The sequence below is a fragment of the Corythoichthys intestinalis genome, chromosome 18 (genome assembly GCF_030265065.1).
Source record: "Corythoichthys intestinalis isolate RoL2023-P3 chromosome 18, ASM3026506v1, whole genome shotgun sequence".
Taxonomy (NCBI): Eukaryota; Metazoa; Chordata; class Actinopteri; order Syngnathiformes; family Syngnathidae; genus Corythoichthys; species Corythoichthys intestinalis.
The window spans coordinates 24,272,113-24,297,567 of NC_080412.1; the positions used below are offsets into that span (position 1 = coordinate 24,272,113).

Below are 25,455 nucleotides of genomic sequence, written 5' to 3' on the forward strand. Positions count from 1 at the left end.
CTATTTGTTTATTATGACTATAAATCCTCAAGATGGCATTTACATTATTAACATTCTTTCTGTGAGAGGGATCCATGGATAGATAGACTTGTGAGTTTGTATATTGTGACTAAATATTGCCATCTAGTGTATTTGTTGAGCTTTCAGTAAATGATACTGTATCCATGCCCAAATGCATGATGGGAAGTGGAACCATTACTGTGCATAGTGCTACCAATTGATATATCTTCTCTGCGTTGGGAAATAACATAAGGTGTTAAGAAAAAGATCAATTGCTACCTTGCTTCCCCACATTGCTTCCCATGATATTTCTTTTCGTAGGGAGAGGGATTGCAAGGCTTTAGCCAATAAAAAAAAAAAAGGCTCCAAAGGCTGCCAAAATTCACTCTACTCATTTTACGCTGCCTTTTATATATCTAAATAGGTAAAACGGCGCCAATACAGATTGAGCGCGACAATGCGTGAGTGGGTTGTGCAGTGCATGCATTAATTGCGTTAAATATTTTAATGTGATACATTTTTTTAAAAAATTAATTACCGCCGCTATCGGGATAAATTTGATAACCCTACCTTAAGCCTAAACTAAAGACTCTGGATGAGTGTAACATTATGTCTGTAACGTTAAATACAATTAGAAAACAATTTAATTAAAAAATATATATATATTAAATAAAAGGCATGGCCGATATTTTTTTGCCGATTCCGATACTTTGAAAATGACGTGATCGGACATCTCTAATTTAAATGTTTTAGATATATTGTTTTCAACCTTTTTTTTCTTTAGATGTGGCCTTACGAATTGTTTAGTTATTTATTGCGAATTTATGTGTGCAAAAAAACAAAAAAACATTTTTGTGGTGTGTATTGTGGGGTAGGGGTGACAGGGATTTCTTTCTTGGAGTACCAAGAGACCCGAGTAAAACCACTGGTTCTGAGCAAACAATAAGATCTCGACATAGCTATTTATCAATTTAAATATATCAAAAGCTATTTTGCACACACACACACACACACACACACACACACAAAACATTGAGAAAATATGTTTAAAGCAATGAATGCTACAAGGGAAAACAAACAAACAAACCCATTATAAGCAAGAAAGGATGGGTTGAGATCAACATTCAATGGAGTATGCTTGGGGACTTAAAAGCAGAGGAGCATCTGTCAAATAACGCAGTTTGCTCAGGTGGCAAAAAACAGTTGAAGTCATTAGAAAATAAACGGAAGCTCACTTCTAAAGCCGTACTAATACATCTTTTACGTTGATTGAATGACGCCTTGATCCAATTAAAATGAAATGTAATTTTTAATGCCCCAAAACGTCTAGCAGGTGGCAGAACTGCATTTGATAAAACTCAAAAGGTGTCAGTAACCAGAGAATGTTGGAGGAGCAGGTTGAAAGGCAGGTAAAAAAGGATGAAACAGTCGGGGGTTTTTTAACGCAGGGAGTGTTTTGGCCTCGCCATTATTGAAGGGTAGACAAAGTTAAGACATTTAGGAGCTTGTGAGGTTCAGAGAAGAGTAAAAACTTAGCTGATGGGCTAATTATTGTAAAGAAATGTCAATGGTTATTTATTAATTTGTGTAGTAGCTACATTTGAGCATATTAACATATTTTAGCAACATTAGCTGTCACAAAAGTAACCAATAAATAAGTGTCAAAATCAAAGTTCTGCTTGAAATAAATGTTTTCACATAGTTTTCTGTTTTTCCCCACAGATTGAAATAACCCTAAAAATTTTCGGCTGCTGATGACTAAAGAACAAAGTTAGACCTTTTCTGATGAAAGATTAGCCGCTTTCTTTTGGTAGGTTCTGCTTTTTTTTTTTTTTTTTTTTTAATGACGAGTACTAAAGGGGGTTGTTTCATGTAAAGGGATTGAATGAGTTAGAATTGGTGATAATGCTTTTATAATTAACTTGGATTCTTTTATAAATGGTCCCCACTTTGACACTTACCCCTGTCCAGGTTTAGCCCTCGTAGAGTTTCCATAACCTGCAAAAAGCACAACTTTGATTACATGATAAACATGGCGCCAATTCAACAGTGCCTTAAACAACTTTAAAAAAACAAACAAACAAACAAAAATGCTGAACAAATACATTAGACCACCAGGATTTAAACCGACACACAGTAACTTTTCAACCTTTGTAAAATATTTTCATAACATTTGTGATAATATGTCTACTGCCAACTAGTTGAATGACACCACTTTTATATCTTCAGGGGGTCTGTATCGCTTTCACCGGCACTAATTAACTTTAAGGAGAGTGCCAGGAACCCTGGGCGCTGGTCCTCATGGGGAACGCAGTCCTCCTTAGGACAAAACACTACCGCTTTTGTCCACTGGCGTCACTAAAATCGACCAAAACTGAAAAGTTACCAAGTGTTGCTTTAAAGTGCCTAAGACCGCAAAAAAAGCATGTTTATTTCATATTTCAAAGGGTATTTTATGCTCCTGAATGAAATGGACCGCTTGGATGTGTGTGGAAGCGATCAATTAATTTATTCAATTTTTTGAATCCCGCGTCATGAAAATGAGTGACTTCCTGGATTGAGGAAGAATGCGAATGTGACGTCAGCCAGGTCACCATCTCACAGTACAGCCATTACTATATAGCATGCAGAAGGACAGCGGATTCAGCTGATTTTGTGGATTCATTTTTTAATTTTTCGCATCACGCCAGCCCAATGTGCTGCAAGCTTTTGTTGCTGCACCAGGGAGAGGTGTGTGAGCCTTTTTGGGTTTCAAAAAGTTCCCATTCACCGCAGAGAATGGCCAAAACAAGTCAGACAACTGTGGGACCATCGGACCGACGAGGAAGTGAGTAAACTACGTGTTTTGTATTATGTCAAATACTGGGATCATGGCACACGTTTTAATAAGGAGGTGGCTTGCATTTGGTGGGTGACAATACTCCCTGTCTACCGAGAAGGACACACGGCCGACGGCGAGCAGCTTGCCGCACCCCCCTCCCCCCGGTCCTTTTCACAGGCCCCCCAGCATAGCGCTTTCCTCGGCTTGTCCCCGAGCAGCCCCCCGCTCTGACGTCGGCCGGTTTGTCCACTGAGAATGCGATATTTTTAGCATTCATTCCCCTCTCTGCCTGCCCTCCGGGGCAGCAGCAGATTGACGAGCCATAACTCGCTCGCCGCCGGGAGGTGGCTAATCGGTGAAGACAACCCCAATCAATCAAATCCAAAAACAATAAATGTTTATGTCAAATAGGTTTGAAATAAACAGAATACAAATGCTATCATTTACAATTATAGTGTTTGCCCTACATAGACTTTAATAGGGCAAGCCACCAGTCTATGTTCACAACTTCGACTACTACCGAGCATGGCATGTGACCTTGGGGAACATACTTTATTGCCATGCTAGAATAAAGTGTAATTGCACATCTACCAGTGGGTGGCATTGGCGCTTTACTTTTCAGTGTGTGCTCAGTATTTTGGAACCAAACAAGAACATACAGCAAAGAGCAGGAGATACGAAATGCATTCAGAAACCCTTCAGCGAGACAGCAACACTATGACAGAATATTTGACAGCAATGTCAGAGATGTCTCACGAAAGCCAAAACGAGGAACTGTGACAAAGCGTTTGGCTTCACATTTAATACCGTGGTAGATGAGGAAAGCCCAGTATGTTTACTTTATCTGAAAATATTGGCAGCGGATAGCATGAAGCCAATTGACATCAGCACGGTAGCGCTGTGAAAATAGAACAAGTCTCTATTTTGGGCCTCGCTTCTTGGCGAAAATTCACCTAAGTCTTTCAGCTAGATCCAAAACGACTGTCGCGGCTCACTTTCGTCGAGAAGTCACCTCCCACATACACAACGCATGGTTTGCAGCTGAACCCTTCACACTAGGCTCCCACTAGTTTAAAATTACCTTAACACAGTAAGTTGTCCAACTTACCTGTGAAAGGCATGGACTGCTCTCTGGACATACTTCAATAGATTTGGCAACAACTTCAGGCAGCCTCTGCAGCGCTGTTTTGTGAGAGAGGAGCATCACACGAGATGTCCTGTTGCCTTTGCATACAGTGTTCCTTAAAGTATCTCTCATTGAATTCAAAGTGGACTTCATCAGATCACATTCAATGCTGACACTGGGTAGCACTGCTACTAGCCGAAGCAGTAAGATAACCGTCGGGTGGTTCTTGGACTCAGGATGAACTAAAGTTTCAGCGATGGACGTTGGAGGAGCAATATCCTGGTCTTTCTCTCTCCAGACTGCAGCCCATGCATTGATTTCCTGCTCAAGTGTATCTGGTTCTGGAAGATCTGGTAGGTACAAATTAAACGGTGTTTCCGTTGATTGCGGAAGAATGGGTTGTGGATTACAAGATGGCAGTAGAGACAGGATAGAGAGTGCCTTCAAGTGGTGGTCTGAGAAGCTGTACTTCATTTCATCAATCAGACTTTTGAGGAGTGGGATACTTAGGCTTTCTCTGTAGTATGCCTCTGGAGATTCATAGCCGCTGCTCTCCTCAGTGAAGTAGACTTGATGAGGGGCTACCTTGGATGCTAACTGAAATGCCTGCTCAAACCAAGTCAAGTGTACAGTGTTGACATTGTCCAACATTTTTTTGAGCGTTTCAATGATTCCAGGGATCTTTTCCACTTCACAAAGAATGTCCGAAGGGTTTCCACAGCGGAAGACGGTGCTACAGTTACGAAGAGGAGCACAAGCATTCTTCAGGATCACAAGTGTGACAATGAAATCCATATTCCTCATGGCAGCAGAGAGAACTTGAGCATGTATTGACATGGCACCGCTAGCATTACAAGAGACGGCATCGAGGCAACTGAGAATGCCCTCCAATGTGTCAGCAAGTATGTCAAAGAAGTCTTCTCTCTTCCTCCACCTTGAACAACATGTCTCTGGAATTTCATCCAAGGCTTCTCTTGGCATATTCAACAGCCCATCTACAGCCTGTGCCAACTGTTCTTCAAGACAAGGAGCTCCATCGAAGAACAGTAGCAAATCTTCTGTGATATCCAGCATTTTGGCTACAGAAGAGCAAGAAACGCTTCTCACAAGCCAGTGTGCCAAACCACAGGACTCACTCGGTGTTACAATACACAGCGGATAGCTCTTGAGTAAGTCCAATGACATTTTCTTCAGGCTTTGGTAACCTGAACCCAGGTGCATGAATGCTTGTCCTCGACAGTGTACCATCGGTAAGCCCCAGGATTCTGTTAGAATTCTTGTAAGCTTACTTGATTGTGTATCAATGTCACAGTCTTTGTCATAGGGTAAATAACCTATAAGCTCGACTTTCGGGATGGATTCACGGACATACCTGACAAAAACAGGTAGGTGAGTCTCATCAGCGATCTTTACAGGTTTGTCTGTGATAAGGGAGAAAAATGGAGATTCCTGCATCTCATTCAGTATGACTTCTCTGATTGCCTCTATGAACAACGTCACAAGTTCAGCTTCACTTATGGGTCGTGCACATCTGTTCTCTTCCCTGAGCCAATGGCACATGTTGAGCTCCTGTGTGAAGTGCTCTTTTTCCTCCTCAGAGAGCTCTGCGACACTGGTGTTTTTCTTCCCTAAGATTGCAGCCTGTTTGAATATTGTCACCAGACATTGACGGTAATCTCTCAGCTGTCCATTGTCATCTAATGGCTTTGTGTGTTGCGGTTCTTCTCTTATCTCAAGACATTGCTGAATTTCTGATTCATCACACTCCATCTTCATAGACGTGTCATCTACAAGAAAAAGAGCACAACAAATTTTAGAAGAATTGAGAGTACAAACCCTAAGTTGGGGCTATCAAGTTGACAGCAAAATTATTTTAGTTCCCTCTGAAAAAATACCTTACCTTCATTATTGTCAGAGTTTCTGATTAAACTTTTGGATTCCTTATCCTGTGGAGAGAGAATGCATTTAGAACTCATAATTTACTCAAATGCCTGAGAATGTCTCAAATGGCCTTGTATTGATTTTTTTTAGAAGACAAAAATGTGTGTGACATAACATACTGTAAATGATCCAATTAGAATTTTCTTTGGATTTACAGTAATTTCCATGCTACAAATTGCTACACCCCCCCAGCTTTCAACTAGCTGCGTGCCAATACATCGATTATTAGATTCATCGAGATTCGACACGTGACGATTACATTCATAAATGTTTCAAAACGACTATTTTCCATAATAACCTAATGACAGGAATACTACCGCTGCTCGCGGAACGAAAGTAAAAGACACCTGCCACCCGGACACCTAAAGGAACGCACAAGGTGAGGATGCCGGCAACGGAAGTTACTAAGTGAGAGATTTACTCATCAGGATTAAAAACTAACATTTGGAAGCATTTTGATTTTTATCAACATGACAATGGAAAGGGCATTGACAATGGTTACTCCATATGTAGAATATGTAAAACTAGGATTAAATACAGCGGTGACGGTACAAACATGCCTGTGATCATCGTTAATAGCGTGATAATCGTTCAATAATTAAATCGTAGCACCCTGAATCGTAATCGAATCGAATTGTGGGGTGATTTAGATGGCACACCCCTACTTTCAACACTACAGCTTAATTTATTTGTTGCTATTGATGGTGATAAACGTCCAATCCAATTGTATTGGGAGAGCGTGCAGGGATAATTTCTTTCGCAATCCCCATTAATGGCAGCCAGTGTATTAATAACCATGCAGCTAAATTATTTTTTACAAGCTAATGAGATTAAGAGATAAAATTCACGAAAAAGGTCAATACTCTTTGGTAATATGGTGTGTATCTTGATTAGGGTAAAAATCAGTCTATTCTGGGATATCCAATTTTGTATATAATAAATGCATAAATCTACCCACAGATGTAGCCTGGTGTGAGGGGCCCCCTTCAGCTTGGGGACCCGAAGCACTTGCCTTTGTTGGAATGTTTTTGATCATAATAATACTGGGAGAAATTTTTTTTTTTTTTGGTGGTGGGGGGTGGGGGGGGGGCGGGGGGGTCCCGATCCAATCACAAGATTGGAAATCCAGCCGGTCAGGCCATTTTCCAGAGGATCAAAATCGAGTGAAAGGGATTGAATTTTTAATTAATGCTATTTAGATTATTAAAAATATATACATTGTGCTGGCTAGTCGCCAGTTTTTAGAGCCAGTTAACATTTTAAAGTATGTTACCATCACCTTGTGGTCATAATATTTCACTGCATCCACCGCGTGATGCAGTTTGGAATACATGCTCATTCACTTTCACAGAATACAGCCTGTCGGTCTCATTGACGCTTTTGAGTGGTTTATGTTACGTTCCTGCCTTGGAAGCTAAATGTCTGTGTTACGTTTCTGCCTAGGAATCTAAATGTAAGTATTTTACCTCCATACCAATCTGTTAATATGCAGTATATGTGTGTTTAGGGGGAAAAGCTATATGAATGAAATTTGTTAATAAGTATTGCTGTATGGATGCTACAGCTTAAGTGAAGTGTGTCTACATTGTATTGGTATACTGACATGTATTGTGCACTTGTGTTGAATGCCTGCATGTTTCTTTGTGACACTTTTACAAACTTTACCGAATTACTTCACATAAAAACAAGCCGGTAATCAACTAATTATCTGGATTTTGGATAGACCGTGAAATGCATCGTGATATGCTGACAGCTCATTTGTTTGAATAACCCTGTACAGTTGTGTTTAACTAATGTACTCACCAAACAGATACCTTCCAAGGCTTGTGGAGTGACCTTCAGACACTGGTTCACCATTCGGTCGAGATCTCTATTGAAATCTGTGCCTACTTGTAGCACAGCCAAACACAGGGACCTGTCTTTTGGATCTGTAGTCCTCAGATACTCTTGAAACTTCTTGTAGCGCATTACAACGCCACAGTCCTCAAGGGCTGTGCTAGGCAGTACAGACATAATCCTAAGAAGTGCATTTATGTTGCCAAAATACTGCATGAGTGGTAGGCGCAGTGTGTTAAATATTGTATTTGGGATAGTCACTGAGGCAACTTTCGTCTTCCAAGTTACTCTCCAACAGCAGAGCTCAGTGAAGAAGTTGTCAGCATCAGGAAGATCACTACTGTAGAGAGGTGGCTTTGATTTTAAGCTCTCAAACATGTAACTCACTGTGACCAAGCAAGGAACCAGGGATAGAAAATTGAGAGCTTCTTTGTGATCCTCTGAAAAATGATCTTTGACAGCATTGATGAGGTTATCGACGAGGGGCACGCTCAAGCCATCTTTATAAAAACCGAGTGGCTTTGTTAAGCTGTCCTTTGCCAAAGAGTTTTCAGGCACTTCTATCGGCACTCCTAGACTTAGTGCCATTGCACATGCCTCATCAAACCAGTTCTGGTGGAATATTTTCAAATTCGTTTTTACTCTGTTCAAGGTAGCCACAATTCCTGTGATTTGACATAGCTGAAATGCTGCGTTGAAATGGTCCCTCTGAAGACCTGCACTCAGCTCTCTGGTAAAAGAGGAGGTATTCTTTAAGACAACTAAAGCAATGATGAATTCAAATTGCTTCACTTTGTTCAAGAGTTCCTCAGCTTGTTCAGATATTGCAGCTTTCCACCTCTGCGGGTTGTTTTTAACTTTTTCCAGACACTCAACAAGAGGCTCCAGCATCTGCACAAACACCTCGTACGAATCATGCATTTCTTGCCAATGAGAACAGTACTTCCCCTGCAATTCCTGGACCTTTTCGTAGCTCTCTCGAAGACCATAGGCGATTACGTGATCAAGCTGTTTTTCTAGAGCAGTCCTTTTGGCAAAAAAAAGCATCACCTCTTCAAATGTATCAAGGGCTCGTTTGACAACAGACACTGGGATCGATTTTGACCACCATGTGTTGAATGAGTAGGTAGAGCAGTGAGTGCTAATAGCCAGAGGAAATTTCTCCTGCACTTTGCAAGCAAAAGCTTTTAGTTTGTAAGAAACATCTCCAGATCCAAGGTATGCCTGACCTCTGCAGTTTGTCAAATCAAGATGCCACTCTTCTGTCACTATTTCCATAAGGCGACGCACCATTGTGTCACAATCCAGATCTGCTTCCAGGAATCCCATTAACTCCATTCGCATGACATCGAAACTGTCGACAAACCTGAGAAAGAGCGGAAGATAGTCCTTCTCCCCGATCTTAACAACACGGTCGATGAACAATGAAAAGAATGAACTCCCGACTTCCATTAGAATTCCTTCTTTGACTGCACCTTCACATACAGTAAGTACTTCTTTCATTTCAGACTTGGTGACATACTCTGCTTCTCCATCTTGGGCAGAAGAAACCTCACTTTGTTTCCAGCTTTGGCTGTTAAATGCGGCAGTCACAGATGCTTGCAGCGCTGACTTCAAAGCTTCTCTGTCTGTCTCAGCACACTTCAGCTCAACAAGACTCTCAGCATCCATATCCAGGCTTATTAGCTGTGATTCATCTTCATTGTCTTTTTCAGCATGGTTTCCTTGGCTTGTCACTGTAAGGAGATATATGTAAAAACTCAATTAAGAAACACAATGGTACCTTAAGTCTTTGCCTGCCATTATCGTAGAAAGACCAGAATTAGGAAAAGCAGCCAAAACCTTTCCTGAAGTAAGAGTAACGTTACTTCAAAATAATATTACTCAAGTAAAAGAAGCCACCCAAAAAATGTACTCAAGTACACGTAAAAAAATATTTGGTGATAAGAATACTCAAGTAATGAGCAATATCGTAAAAACCAAGTGTGATATTTTTTAAATGACGGAATATATAAATATATTTTTTCTGTAGTGGAGAAAAAAACCATTTCCTACCATGAAATTAAAATGATCACATCGCCGGTTTTCTGTGGTCTATCAGTGCAAAATAGATAACAGGGAAAAAAGTTGAAAATCCGCACTTTCGTGTTATGTTGACTATGTCAAATGGTTTAATTTTTACAGCGCTTTTAGGACGCCTCCTGATTGAACAGGTCGGCGTAATGATAGGACTTCCGAATGTAAGTTTGTTTGCGGTCATGTGATTGCATTATCACATCTGATTGGGAAAATAGAGTCATGTGATCATAGTTGCAACTTCTCATTGGTGAAACTGGTAGTGCCACTGTCGGCATCTCTGACAAAAATGAAGTAAAATTTAATATAAGGAATAAAGAGGAAAAATCTAATAACTGTAGTGTAGCCCGATGTAGTAGAGTGGGAGTAGCATTTCTTCACAAATCTACTCAAGTAAAAAGTATGGCATGGTAAAACTACTCTTAGAAATAAATTTTATTACTCAAGTGAATTCAACGTGTTATTACCCATTTCTAGAAAAGACATCCAATCCAGATCTACCAGGGTAAGCATAGGGTGGCAAATGCAAGACAGCTTTGGCAGCCCTGTTGCCACCCCCAATCGGTACTGACGAATAAATATAAATTAAATAATTTTTTAAAAGCTATGGTCAATTTGATATTTAAAAGTGCGAATCTCCAATATCCGACTGCTTGAAAGCAACACGAGATTACCGGTACATCAAAGAAGCCAGCAACCAGCAAGTGACTTTTTTCCTTTGAAAAAGCGAAAGACCCAAGACTCCGGTCTTTCAAAGGAAAAAGGTGAAGCAAGGTATAAATTCATAAACATGCTATCAGGAAACCACGGTGCTAGTGCAGTCGCAATACTGTTTTATAAATCATGTTCAAGAACGTTATTTGCCAGTTGTAGACTACATATAGCTTACAGTGTACCTTGATAAAGTTACTTTTGAAAAGAGTTATTGGTACTTCTCTGACAAAGTAACAAATTACTAGTTATTCAATTATGAAAGTAACTACTTTAAGTTAACTTTAACCCTTGTATTCTGTTTCGTTCAAAACTGCCTGGTTTTCAAGTTTGGGTATGCAAAAATCAATGGTACTTTGTACATATCCAAACTTGGAAAGGGGTCAATCTTGACCTAAAAACAATATACTGCAAAGGTTTAGTATTTTCCGGCCGAGTTAAATCACAGATCAAATTTAATCCGCAAGCAAAAATGTGGAAAATTTTCAAATAGAACACAAGGGTTAAAATTATATATAAAATGGTTATAAAAACTTTTCCTGTTGTTCTGTCGTACAGTAAGAGAAAAGACAACTCCCACCTAACACAATGAAATGTAATGGAACAATAAAACGAGCAGAAATTTTGACAGGCATCTTTATTTTTTTATAAACCTGCCTTTAAAAAAAGCTGCTGTGCAATATCAAATAAATAATATAATAACAGAGTTGTACCGAAGTTTTCCTGGAGTTTTGTACGTGCACGTAAACTGGGTTTGTATGTTTGTGTTTAGTACAGTCACACTAATAAGACCCGCCCTACTCTGTCAGACTGTCTCTGATTGGCTTACCCTGACATCTTGACCTAGGTTAACAAATCAATAACCTCGTTCGGGACTTGCTGTGTTCATTTTAGAAGGAGAAGAGCCACGTGGACTCCGAGGTAAAAATGACAAGACTCATGTGCGCTAGCGCTGCAGGGGGTTACTTGGATGAGGTAATATAAGTAACTAGGGATGTAACGATCGCATATTTTTGCACCAGAGTCCGCGTCACGAGTTTTTTTTTTTTTTTTTTTTTAAATTTGAACAAAAGTTCCAAACATGTATGTTACTCTCCCACCGTGCCGCTGTCGTAATGTGAATTATTTTAAATAAATGCTTCTATGAAAGAGTCCACTCACGCTGTTGAGGAAAAGCCTCTCACTTACACAATGAGTTCCCACAACACACTTACACAACAATGAAAACATCTGCACATTGTTTTTACCTTTGGAAGGGCTATCTTTAATCTCTTCATCCTGTAAAATATACCAAAAAATTGTAAATATTAGTAAAACATTTATAGAATTGGCCAGGGCAATTCTGATCCAAAAATACAGATGTACTCACAGTCTGTAACATCTGCAGTATGTCTGGATGCTTGTGGATGTAGGAATCCACCATTTCTTCAACACTGAAATGCACATCTTGGTTGACATAGACATAGGCTGAGCTGCATTGCCTTTGGTCCTCCGGTGTGTCTTTGAAATAGGCATGGCATCGCTCCAGTACCATGTGGTATTGCCCATAAACATCTGACTCTGCATTCACACATGGCACAGTGCCCAAAACCCTCAACAAACTCTGCACATTTGGGTAAAAACCAATGTCTGGGATCTTTAGTGTAGCAAACACCGTCGTTGGCAGAATCCTGCGCTTGCTTGCATGCCTCCACTTCACTTCCCAACAACCCAGCTCCTCATAGAATGTGTCAGGTCTTGCAAGGTTGTTCAAATTAGCATCCGCTACCTTATCACGACGAATGCTGAAATTGTGGTCAGCCATATAAGATGGTACTAAAGACAGCCACCTCAGAATCCTCACCATTTCTGTACTGAAAATCCGCTTGACTTCTGCAACAAGATACTGCAAGATAGGCCGGGCTAATGTTTCTCTGTAAAAGTCTTCTAGCGGGGTATCGCTTACATCCCCGTGTTCAATCTCCGGTTTGATGACTTCAACGCCGAGCTTCTTGGCTCGACCGACCGCATCTGAAAACCATTTTCTGTTGAATATGGCAATGTCCTGTTGGTATTTGCTTACCAGTTTTAAGGCATTTGAAATTGTGTACTGCAACGTAGTGCTCATGCTAATTATTCCCTTGAGACTAGAGTTGAGTATGCTCACACAGCAGAGGGTGTTCTTGAGAACAACTAATGTCATTATGAAATTAAAATTCCTCAGAACCGGCTTGAGTTTAGCCATCTGTTCAGCTGTGTCTTCATCCACCTTTGAAATCATTTCATTGATGCAGTTCAGAAATGGCTCCAAGATATCCAACATCGTTTGGAAGGCATCAGTGCCACATTCCCAATTCCTACTCATGATTGACTTGATTCTGTCCACTTCTCCCTTAATATGGCTGTATGTCATCTGGATCTTCCCTTCCAGTCTTTTGTATAGCTCAGGTGTGTTCCTGAGTAACGAAGCCACCTCTTCAACAGTGTCTACAATATCTTGAATTGTTGGCACTGGCATGCAGCGGATAATCCATATGTTAAAAGCATATGGGTCACTTGGTGCTAAAACAACTTGCGGAAACTCCAGCAAAATTTTGCATGTGAGGTCTCTCAGCGGCTGACACATACGTCCGGTGACTAGATATGAGAGTCCTCGGCAGTGCTCCATCCTTAAGTTCCATTTATTTCTTAATTCTAATACAAGATGATGAAATAGATTGTCTGCATCCAAATCACAAGGTAGGAAACCAATAAGGTGTTTCTGTGGGAACCCAGCTTCTGTCACAGATCGAATGAAAATTGGTATCTGTTCTTTTCCTTCTATGATGGTCACATCTTGCAGCAGAATAGAAAAGAATCGAGCATGTCTCAGGCTGTTCTGGATCTCCTCTCGCATTAGGCTCTCACTGAACTGTAGAATTTCCTTCTTATCAATTTTGTCGACGCAAATTTTCTTCAGCGAATGCTGACCCCTAGCTCCACCAGTTGACTCATTTGTGTTGATGCTGCTACCATTTATGCTGAATCCGGTAAGTGCCAGAATTTCCTTGAAATAGGCCTTAAGAGTCTCTTTAGCTTTAGAGCCGCCAACATTCTTTCGAGCTTGGTTATCTTCCTGTTCAGGGGCAGTCACGTCAACAACAGAAACGTCTGTTGCCTCTGTCACATTTGGTGTTTCTAAGTTTTCTGATAAAAAAGAACAAATAGAGCAAGACATAAGATTTGAAGAAATTGCTGATCAAGGCTAATTTTTCCTCCAGAAATGTTCAATTAAAATCATTGAATTTTTAAAATACAACAGGCTTCCTTCATATACATCCTCCCTAAAGTATAGAAGGCCAGTCCCTTTATTTCGTAGAATGAACGGACACACTTGGGTTTAAGGTCAAATAATCCCAATATTTTTTTTCTTTCATATTTTTTTTCTTTTTAAATTATTCTTCTATGTTTATCCTGGAGTGCAACATTAAATTTCATTGTTTCACAATGTTAACTTTGTTGTATACAATGACAATAAAGAGCATTCGATTCTATTCTAAAAAGGAAAAAAACTGTTCAAAATTTACTTTCATGTACTTACTGTACCTGACGTATATGATTGATTATGGCACCTTTTTTGTTAACAAAATGTGTAGAGCAGATATAGCTTATTAATGACATACGATTAAAGTTTCACTGTACATCATTTAACTTATTGATAAACTGATGTTTGTTCAAAATGAGTCAGACGTAAGCCTGTCGCCATATGCAATCAGTCAATTAATCGCACTGTAACTAAAAATGAGGGTGGTCATTTTCCCAGCTGTGAATTTATCGCCATGTATGTACGCGCATACATTTGTGCGTGCAAACTTTCACCTCCCCCCTGACCCTCTTTGCGTGCCCGCCAAGAGAGAGCTATACTCGGCTTGGGCAGACACATGCTCCGACGTTGGCTGGTTTGTCCACCTAGAATGCACGATTTTCGGCATTCAATCCTCTGCTGTGTCCCCGGCAACAAGCAGTCACGTCCAGCCAGACCCAGGACAATGTCAGTGGGCGTCATGCAGGGCCACAGGAGGGTAACGACAAGACGAAACTTGCTTGTTGTCGGGGGCTGGCCAATCGGTGAAGGCAATCACCCCCGCTGCCGTGTGTGACATAAGTTGGGGTAGTTTTGTGTGATAAAGGCGAAGAAGAGACTTGGAAGAGCCGCTCAGTTTGGTTGAGCATGCTCTCACCCTCTGTTGTTTACGCTCTTTCGTCCTTCTCCGAGTCACCGGAGGGAAATGACAAGAATGACTAACTCAGTTGGCATAAAATACCGCTAGGGAGGTTTAAGAAGTTGACAGTTTTGACCAGTATGCAGTAATTTAGCCGTCGTACTGGATGAATGCATTTTTAATATTTCACATCACAATTGCTAAAAAACGCTTCCTCCTCCACTGAGGTCAATACCAACGCCGCTGAAATACCTCATTCCTTGACGTCATCACCAAGATGGAGGCGCCAGAGCGCTATAATGACAGGAAGAGCTAAACGGCAGATTTAAAGACATATTTCTCGTCATCTGGGCTTTGCCAAATTGTTGTATATAATCAAATCTAGGGCTGCAGCTATCGAATATTTTAGTAATCAAGTATTCGACTGAAAATTGTATCGATTAATCGCATAAAACATTTTTTTAAGGTAAAGAGCAATTATAAATATACATGAAAAAAAAAAGACATTTCATCTAATATTTAACCATTTTCAGTCAATCAATGTCTTTATTTTCAATGTACATTGTTGAAAACAGCCAACAACTGCATCTCAGATGTGACTACAAAAAAAATCGCAAAAAAGCTCTAATCGAATCATCCCAAAATATGATTTCCAATAATAATGCTATTTAAAAAATTTTTTAGTCATGTCACATGCACTTAAAATGTAACTCATTTTGAAAAATCTGATAGGCAATGAATAATTTGGCTTCAAATTTGCCAACATGTGCATTTTGCAGGACGAGATGACAGTCATTTTAGATCAAATAAACACTTTTGATGGGCTATAATTGGCAGAGAACAAAAATGGCGTTGGGTTTCTCACCTATTCCATATTCTGCAGTTAGCTAGCTTTCAAGTGAGTCGTTATGCATTGTGTTTTTGTTTTTTTAATATTTATTATTTTTAATATAGGTTGGGTTTTATTTAAGAATTTATTGCATATGAATGGGTAATTTATTAAGACGTATTGAGAGGTTGAATTGGTTAAAAAAAATTAAAATAATATTGCATATCGACAATAATTTATGAGACAATATATAGCATACAAATAATTGTTATCGTGACAGGCCTAGTCATATGTAGTTTACCCTTTTTCAGCAATCATCCCTTTCCATTATGTGTAAAGGCTTGCTTATGTACTTTGTAAAATAGATTGGATATTTTGCGGACAAGTATAAATTTGCTTTATATAATGTAATGATAAAAATAAAATTATCAGTTTAATGTCATGATTTTAATGCCATTTTTTGTTTTTTTTTACAGGCAATGTATTTTACCTTTTGTCTTCTTTACAGAGGGTTCCTCTTCCACCTGTATTTACAATATTAATGATTAATTTATAATTTAAACGATTGAACATTTTGAGATATTTTGCTGGTATTAATTGACACACTTACAGGGCTCGCTGCACGTTTCCTGTTGCACGTTGATTCATTATTGGTAGGCACAGCAGAGTCAAATATGGTTGGAACAGCATCATCGCTCAAGACACATTCCGAAGCACTCTGGAAAAAAACAGACTTTTGCAATGATGTTGAAGTTTTACCAAACACATTCTTTCATTCAGACCTAAAATCAGGTAAATAATACTAAAACACATCTAACTACAACATCAGTGCCATGTTTAACACTAAAAAAATATGTTGCTAAATAATTGTTATTAGATGCGTTACGTGGGCCTTCATTAAATGATCAACAAAAGAAGTCCAGTTTTTTTACCTGATGACAGATTAAAGAGGGCTCGAAGTGTTTTGCACAAAGTTTGTAGAGTTTATGCAGCTCCTCTGGAGGTTGTGATGACAAATCTTGCCGACAGCAGTTAGTCAACCATGTTTTGCAGCTACAAATAGAGGAAACACATTGTCAGTAATCTATCTAATTCAGTCAGAATAGCTCAATGTTTATACAAAAATACTGTAGGTTTAATTCCACAATTAAACAATATTCTTTTGAATCTGTTTAACAGATTTGTCGTATGAAGAATGCAGTTCAATCTTCACAATGTGATAACTGTACAAGTGTGGAGCAGATATACAGTTCTAAGTGTTACTAGAGGTCTATATTCGGGCTGCAGCTATTGATTATTTAAGTAATCGATTAATCTATTGATTTGTTAGTTTGAATAATCGATTAATGCCTCGCAGAATAAATTTAAGGAGATGTAAAACAAAATAAACAACCGTTTATGCTTGCAATAATTTTTATGTTGGCTTGCTAGGATTGTGCTTTCATAAGAGCATTAAATGTGAATACAAAATAAAATTCCCCAGTGTTTCTTTAAACTATGCAGCATTGCACGTTCATTTAACAAAAGCAATAAATTCATTTAAGACTACATTAAAATACCTGATCTTAGCCTCAAACAACATTAAAAAAAAATGAGGAACTAAGTACAAGAACAACTGGCTAACTTGCAAAGAAAAAATTCACTAGCTTAAATGCTAAGAAATGCTAATGTTCTTTTTTTTTTTTTTTAACAAAGCTTGTAACAAATCCTTCGAACACATACTCCCACGAAAAAATTCTAAATCTACATGTAAACTAAATTACGAATGTATAAACAAAAATATTTGCCCTAACGGAAGCAGTTGGATTCAAACTTTAGACGAGTTATGCCTTATTCACTGTTGCCACTAGAGGGCAGTGTATCCACTCAAATCAATAAAACTAAATGCAAACACTGTCAAAACAAACCATTACAACGCTACTCTAAATGAATTCTCGAAGCAGCAAGATTTGATAAAGCTTTTTTCTAATCGAATTACTCGAGTTAATCGATTAATCGTTGCGGCACTAGTCTATATTAGAGATCGACCAATATGGGTTTTTCAGGACCGATACCAATTATCAGTAGTTAGAGGGGCCAATAACCAATTTTTGGAGCCGATATTCACTTGCAGGAAAACTGTAAAAATTGATGTAAAATTTTTTAATAATACAAGCGCTGAACTTCATTGAAATGCCTAAAGCATGCTTATTGAATCACACAAATAGAAAATAATAACTCCAGAAGTGCTCGAATTTCCTAGACTCAGACACATCCCTAGTAAAGTTGAATAAAAGGTTAAATAAATAGCTCTGAAAATACAACAAAAATACCGGGAGTTTCTCAGGCTCAGCAGCTCCTCATGTAAAGTGAAATAAAAACTTAGATAATAGCTACTTGAATTTTTTTGACAACAAATAGAATACATTTCAATATAACTGAAATAATTTAACTTTCTTTTGATTTCAAACAAAACCAAAATGTCCAGGAGTTCTCAGGCTTAGCATTATCTCTAGTAAATGCAAATAAAAACTTGTTTCCAGAGATTTTATAAAGCAATAGGATATAAAGTTCAATAAAACTTGCACAGAAATTTCTCAATCAGTAGCGCTTTGAGGGCTTTAAAAAAAGATGGAAAGGCGCAATACAAGTGTAATTCCATTTACCATTACCATTTAACCAAACAGAGGATGGGGTGAATACTAGTGCAGGAGAAAGCAGGAAGGAGAGCGAGGCGCAGCTGCATCTGAGCCAAAATAACACATTTTTAAATTGTTTTTTCTTATCGGCCGGAAAAAAAAAAAAAAAACGATATACTTCAAATTTCCAGATATCGGCGCCGATAATTGGTCAAGCTCTTGCCTATATTACCATATTTATTAAGTTTGATTTTTGTATTCAGTCAACCCATCAATGCCTGGTGTTAACCACTAATAAAGGAGGCAAATTACACTAAAAAGTAATGCTAAAATGATTTACAGAAATGGCCTAAAGCAGGGGTCCCCAACCGCCGGGCTGTGGACCGGTACCGGTCCGTGGCACATTTGCTACCGGGCCGCACAGAAATAATAACTTATTAACGACTGCATTCTGGCCAAATTCACTTTGGGGTGTGCCCCTTATCACCCCAATATCCCTGTCTACTCTAGATGTAATACTACAGGATAGAATGTAGTCATAGAAATCCACTGATTGGACTGCTAGCAGTATACAGTATGGTGTTTTGTATATCTATGTGCGCTGGTCCTTGATAATGATGTATGACGTAGGGCGGGCGCATCACATTTTTTCCCGGAAATAATTAGCCCCTACACTAGAATGACTGAAAAACAGACGTCTTTGGACAGATTTTTTTTACGGGGAAAAGGGCAACTGACGAGCCTATAACCTCAAACAAAACAAAATCTATACTACTTCCCAATCACTAAAGACCCACGAACTGAGGCGTGCGAAATTTCCGATTCTTAGATTATTCGAGATTCGGCCGTGGAAGATTCGAGAATGATTCACAAACATCCAAATTCCGATTATTGAATTATACCAGGTAAAGCGGAAATAAAACACAGTAGGCGCGGTCTTTGGGACGCAATGAGGAACGGACCGAGAGTAAATATCATGTTCAACTCATGCCGCTAGATAAAAAAACAATCATACCTGAATGCGGCCGACAGCCGCTACAAACAACGCCCAGTTGCTAGTTGCTACAAACATACGGCTACAGTAGATATCATATCAATGCAGAACTAGATGCAAAATGACAGACGACGGCGGTGTTAGAACATGTATTATTGAACAGAGATGCGAAATGACAGACTTGCCGGCGTTAGTAAACAGCCGCCATCTTAAAGCATGCTGGAGCCTGTTGTAGCAAACCTTCCAAGCGAACCTAAGTAACTTTTTATTTAAAATACTTCTATATCGACAAAATCTTGACTTGAATCTATCTTTAAAACAGTTTTAAAAACTAACATGTTGAAAGTAGACAGAAGGGAAATTATGGAATAACGGGAGCAATTTTAACAACTTTAACCGTTGATTCATAACATTAAATGAACTGAATGTAGTTTAAAGCTGCTGATACAGAATGAGGACTTTTTTAAATTATATTTTTTATTGTGTTTTATTTACTGTTTTGAACTGTTAACTTGATACTGAAATACAGTGGTACCTCTACATACGAAGTTAATTCGTTCCAGGACCTTGTTTTTAAGTCGAAATGGTCGTATGTCGAGCAGGATTTTCCCATAAAAATACATTATAATCCCATTAATTCGTTCCACAGCCCAAAAACCTACACTCAATCCTTAATAAATACTGCTGGTACTATTACACAATAACACGCAATTACACATAGCAAAACAAATAAATTACAAATAAAACTAGGCCTGCAAGCAGGACTGAACGGGCCCTCGCAATCTAGCGCAACTCGGACGTCACGCAACTCGGACTGTGTGCAGGTCAGGGTGGTGGCAGATCCTCCTCTCTAATCATCTCATTAGAACCTAACATGCTCGAAAGTCGCCTATTTACATTCCCACACCCAAGAGATAAAAACCCCTATTGGAGAGAGTACTACAAAAAAGGAGCCACTTCTGAGCTGTGCGGCCAGGCCCTTATTCAAAACCAAAATTAATCTTCTAACTGGGCCAATTCGACCAAGTGTGCCAACTATTGTGGCTCTATAAGCTCCCTGAGTCTCTGAAAAAAAATATTTCCTTTAAATGGCGAACAAAGGGTCGTCACGGCAACAGACAGAGACACGTGGACATGGGCCGTAAAAAAGTATTTTAATAGGTCTTGAAACTACAATGACCAACCTGAAAAGAACTGGACATGTTTTGGAAAAACGAGTGACTTTCTATCGCCACTAGTTGGCGCTGTAGGGTTGATGCAAATGACCCCTACAAGGCCCTTCAGGGTATGACTCTCAACAAGCACGGGAAGTTTGGCGCAGATATCTTGTATATCTGCCGAGTTATGACTGTTCAAAGTTTTTGGAGAGAAAAATTGTTGACAGTCATTTTCACTTTCCTGTTTGGACCCCTCCGCTTCAACGAAACTTCAATATTTTTCATCAGGCACCTGAAGACAGGTCTTAAGGTTTCCCTTATGCAGGTTTGAGGTAGATTGATTTTTTCCCTTTAGAGGAGGAGTGTGTCCCGTAAAAAAGGGCATTTCCTGTTCCCACTAGGAGGCGCCAGGCACAAATGGTAAATTTTCAATCCAGTCCTGCTCAGGCTGGTATACCTCACACACATGCCAGATTTAAAATAGATTGAACGTTGTATGAGGGAGTTATCAGTCATTTTCCGAATTCGGTGTTTTGGCGAAAAAATGGAAGAATTTGGCGCCCCGCCCAGGTCAGGCCCGTGAATGAAAACACACCATTTTTATAACTTAAGATTTCATATGCCTCATGAACAGTCTCACCAATTTTGAGAATGATCAAACTAATTCCCTAGGTGCCAAGGTGTAAAATGTGCACACTGTAAATCGATAAAAATTTCACATTCAATCCAAAATACCCGATTTCCTGTTGGGTTTGGAATATGCATGCAAGAGACTTTTTGGAGCAGTTTTGTACAAGGTATCGACTCTCCGAATTTCATCCCTCTACGTTGAAAAAACCTAAATGGAGAGGCCTTTTTGAAAATTTCAAGGGGGCGCCACTGAGCCATTTTGTTACATGTTTTCGTAACGTTGCAAGATTATCGAACGTTATCCAAAGCCGCATGTATGTGCAAATTTTGGTGAGTTTTTATGCATATTCAAGCCTCCAAATGTAAACTCTTACTGTGAACCCATGAAAATTTCACATTCGATCCAAAATACCCGATTTCCTGTTGGATTTGGAATATGGGTGCAAGAGACTTTTTGGAGCAGTTTTGCATAAGGTATCTACTCCCCAAATTTCCTTGCTCTATGTTGAAAAAACCCAATAGGAAAGGCCTTTTTTAAAACTTCTTTCTGTCGCCACTAGTTGGCACTGTAGAGTTGATGCAAATGACCCCTACAAGAACCTTCAGGGTATGACTCTCAACAAACACGGAAAGTTTGGCGCAGATATGTTGCATATCTGCCGAGTTATGACTGTTCAAAGTTTTTGGCGAGACAAATTGTTGACGGTCATTTTCACTTCCAGTTTGGACCTCTCTGCTTCAACGAAACCTCAATATTTTTCATCAGGGACCTGAACACATGTCTTGAGGCTCCCCTGAAACAGGTTTGAGGTCAATAGATTTTTTTCCCTTGGAGGAGGAGCCTGTCTCGTAAAGAAGGCCATTTCCTGTTTCCACTAGGGGGCGCCAGGCCTAATGGGTAATATTTCAATGCAGTCGTGTTCAGGCTGGGATATCTCATATACATGCTAGAAATGAAAAAGATTGAACGTTGTATCACCGAGTTTTTAATCATATTCTGAATTTGGTATTTTGCCCAAAAATGGCCGACTTTGGGACCACGCCCAGGTCAGACCCTTGAGTGAAAACTCACCATTTTGAAAACTTAAGATCTCATATGTCTCCTGAATAGTCTGACCAATTTTGAAGACGATCCAACTATTTTCTTCAGCGACAAGGTCTCAAATGTAAATCGATAAAATTTCACATTTGATCCAAAATTTCCGGCTTCCTGTTGGGTTTGGAATATTGGTGCAAGAGACTTTTTGGAGCAGTTTTACACAATGTATCGACTCACCAAATTTCATCATTCTACGTTGAAAAAACCTAATAGGACAGGCCTTTTTGAAAATTTCAAGGGGGCGCCACTGAGCGATTTTGTTAAATTTTTTTGTAGATTATCAAAATTTACGCAAAGTTGCATGTATGTGCAAATTTTGGTGAGTTTTCGTGCATGTTCAGGCCTCCAAACGTAAACTCCAACTGTGAACCGAAAAAATTTCACATTTGATCCAAAATATCCGATTTCCTGTCAGATTTGGAATATGGGTGCAAGAGGCTTTTTTGAACAGTTAGGCATAAGGTATCTACTCCCCAAATTTCATCGCTCTACGTTGAAAACCTGAGAGGAAAGGCCTTTTTGAAAATTTTAAGGGTCAAGGGGGCGCCACTGAGCCATTTTTTGACATTTTTTCAAAACGACGCTAGATTATCAAATTTTACGCGAATCTGCACGTATGTGCAAATTTTGGTGACTTTTCGTGCATGTTCAGGCCTCCAAATTGGCCATTTTCATTTGCCATGAAGAAAGAAGAATAATAATAATAATAATAATAATAATCCTTTGCATTACAATAGGGCCTTCGCACGCCTAGTGCTCGGGCCCTAACTAGGAATAATAATATAGTAATAATGATTCCTGTAATAGTGTAACGAATCGGGTTCTAATGTGGCTGACGTTTTTTTCTATACCTGAACGCACCGTGTGGCTAACGTGACAGAAAGAGGGAGGCAGAGCGGTTCAGAGTTAACATTTGCTTTCAATCTTGTGAACACCGTCAACTTTGGCAGTCAGGAGGCGTTTTGTGTTGGATAAATTCTGAAATAAATGATAAAAATTTGACGAAGCTGGCAATTTCTTTGGCGATGTTACCATGATTACAATTGTCATCTTAACTTAAAAGACGGGCAAACGGTGGTCGGAGGAGGACCGTGGACATGTATTGTTGAGCGAGTTCACGGATGCGCACCCCACGCTCATATTTTTCTATAATTTGCAGCTTCATTTCAATGGTAAGCATCCCCTTTTTCCTTGTTTGACCACCTGTACCAACCTTTTTGAAACCTGTGTTGATTTCTCTCACAAGAAAATTTGCCCTGCGTCCGTCTGCGTTGCGGTCACGTCGTCGCATTTCGAGCATGTCGTCGGATGAAGAAACAAACAGCGAGTCAAATTTTACGTCGGATGTTGAAAAGATCATGTGTCAAAGCGATCGTATGTCAAGGTACCGTTGTAGTCGTTTATTTAAGCCTGAGAGGCTTTTTGTACATTTTTTGTAACTAATGTACGAAACACTAAAAGCAGCCAATAGCATGGTGTGGGGGGGGGGGGGGGGGTGCATCAATAATGTATTTATCATCGAATCGTGCCCTCTGAATCATGATCGAATCGTTAGGTGCCCAAAGATTCCCACCTCTATTCAGCATTACATGCAGTTGTTGTGGTAAAAGTACAGGTATAATATCAAGTGAGATTGAAGATAGTTAGGTTTTTAGCAGCTTTTTTTTTTTTTTTAAACTGCAATTAGGTCCAGAAATGCTAGTCTCAAATGTGCTACATTTGGCAATACAGTTAACGTTCACTTTGGACTTAGTTTTGTTAAAAGCAGTTTTCTTTGCATTTCTGTGGTTTTACGGTTGACACCCCCCCGCCCCACCACCACCCAAAAATAATAATAATAATAATTCTGGCTCCGTGTCGACCTTCATGTCAGGAAGTTCAGATAAGAAATTCTCGCCTCTTTCACCCCTGAATTTATGGACATCAAAATCGAGAAATAATAAATCGGTGGCACGGTGGATGACCGGTTGACCCGTAGTCAACTGGGGTAGACTCGAGCAATCCCGTGACACTCAGTAGTAAGGAAGATAAATGAATGAATGAATGAATGAACTGCACAACTCTCACAAATGTTTACCAACATTTTCATCCAATGTATTTATTTATTTAACACCCTGATTCTGAATAAACTGTCTAATAGGGGGGGGGGGGGGGTAATACAAAATAAGAAAAACAATCAGCAAATAGATTCTTTTAACAAGAAGTACAGAAAGAATGAATTCAAACTTAAATTTGACTAAAATAAAATCAATGTTAAAAGTACTATACTACGAGTGAACTAATTAAACGCACGCAGTCATTCAGTGAATGCCAAACGTCGATATTGCACAAGTCAAAAGGGAGCAAAAAGCAAATCAAATTGTTTACCAAGTTGTGAATAGGAATTCATTTAAATACGTGTAGTATAACGATGTTTAAATTAGCTCAACTAGTTGGTCCTTACTACGTGACCGCGCTGAGGCAGTAGGTGTCGTTTGCAGAACAAAAAGTTTCAAACATCATGCTTTCTTTTAATTTTGTCACGATGATGCATAATACAAATAAAACACCACGAAAAAAATGCTTCTAATAGTTTACTCCATAAAAAAAGAATGAGATGATTTTTTTCTAGCGGAGACTTCTTTTAGGAGGGTGGCGAGTCTGCGCCATTTTCAACGGAGTTGTGTCACGGTGAGCCAACATGTTAAGCTAACGATAAGGCTAGGAGCAGATGGCTAATGGCATGCTCGATATATCACATACGTCCCACGCTCCAGTGGAAAATCCTTACCGCTCCGGATCCAAGGGAAAGCTAAAAAGCGGAGTGCTGTTATCGGGGTCCTCTTGCTGGTAGTCACAGTTGGCGGCAGCACAGCAGTTCGACATTTTGGATAGCAACCTAGCTTGCTAGCTAGCCACTTAGCTAGCTTAGCTGGCTAGTCCACCTTTTCTAAACCTGCACAAGTCTACAGACTCATGCCGAGACGGAAACGTGCACCAGTAACAGTTTATATGAAAACAAATCTAGTTAACTGTATTTTTGACGGGCTAGGATTCGACTACTTCCATTCTAAAAAAGTTGATGCTGCGTGGTGCTCTAAAGAGTCGCCGAGAGCGTCAATAGAAACCAGGAACTAGATACTGCAGTGTAACAGGTTAACCAGCAGAGGACGGAATTGCCTTCATTGGCTGGATTGGATTTTCTGGCCTCTTGCACATTGACGCTGCTTGTACACACCATTTTATCAGTGGTTCCTTTCTCCCTCATCAGCTACAACACACTATAACACTGTCGTTAACAAAATGTTAGCGATTGTTAATCACAGCTCCGGTTGTTGTGTACATGTTTACGTAGATGTTCTCAATATTCCGTTTTTTTTCCCTATACCCCTCAAAATTTACAGTAATGTCACTGGAGGCTGGCTTCAAAATAAACTCATTTGTAAAACACTGGATT

General features: G+C 39.4%; 1 protein-coding gene across 1 annotated transcript in view; it reads right to left on the bottom strand.

Moving 5' to 3' along the window:
• si:dkey-250d21.1 (uncharacterized) overlaps window positions 1–25,190 on the bottom strand; it is a 28,811-nt gene extending 3,621 nt beyond the window's left edge. The window contains exons 1-10 of the mRNA XM_057821179.1: window positions 24,790–25,190; window positions 16,454–16,574; window positions 16,132–16,239; window positions 16,012–16,045; window positions 11,881–13,676; window positions 11,759–11,789; window positions 7,692–9,460; window positions 5,848–5,893; window positions 3,930–5,734; window positions 1,962–1,998 (exon numbers count right to left, since the gene is read on the bottom strand). Coding sequence (XP_057677162.1) covers window positions 1,962–1,998; window positions 3,930–5,734; window positions 5,848–5,893; window positions 7,692–9,460; window positions 11,759–11,789; window positions 11,881–13,676; window positions 16,012–16,045; window positions 16,132–16,239; window positions 16,454–16,574; window positions 24,790–24,884 — 5,842 coding nt within the window. The 5' untranslated portion in view covers window positions 24,885–25,190. The remainder of the gene's footprint in view (window positions 1–1,961; window positions 1,999–3,929; window positions 5,735–5,847; window positions 5,894–7,691; window positions 9,461–11,758; window positions 11,790–11,880; window positions 13,677–16,011; window positions 16,046–16,131; window positions 16,240–16,453; window positions 16,575–24,789) is intronic.
• Window positions 25,191–25,455: the final 265 nt, after the last annotated feature.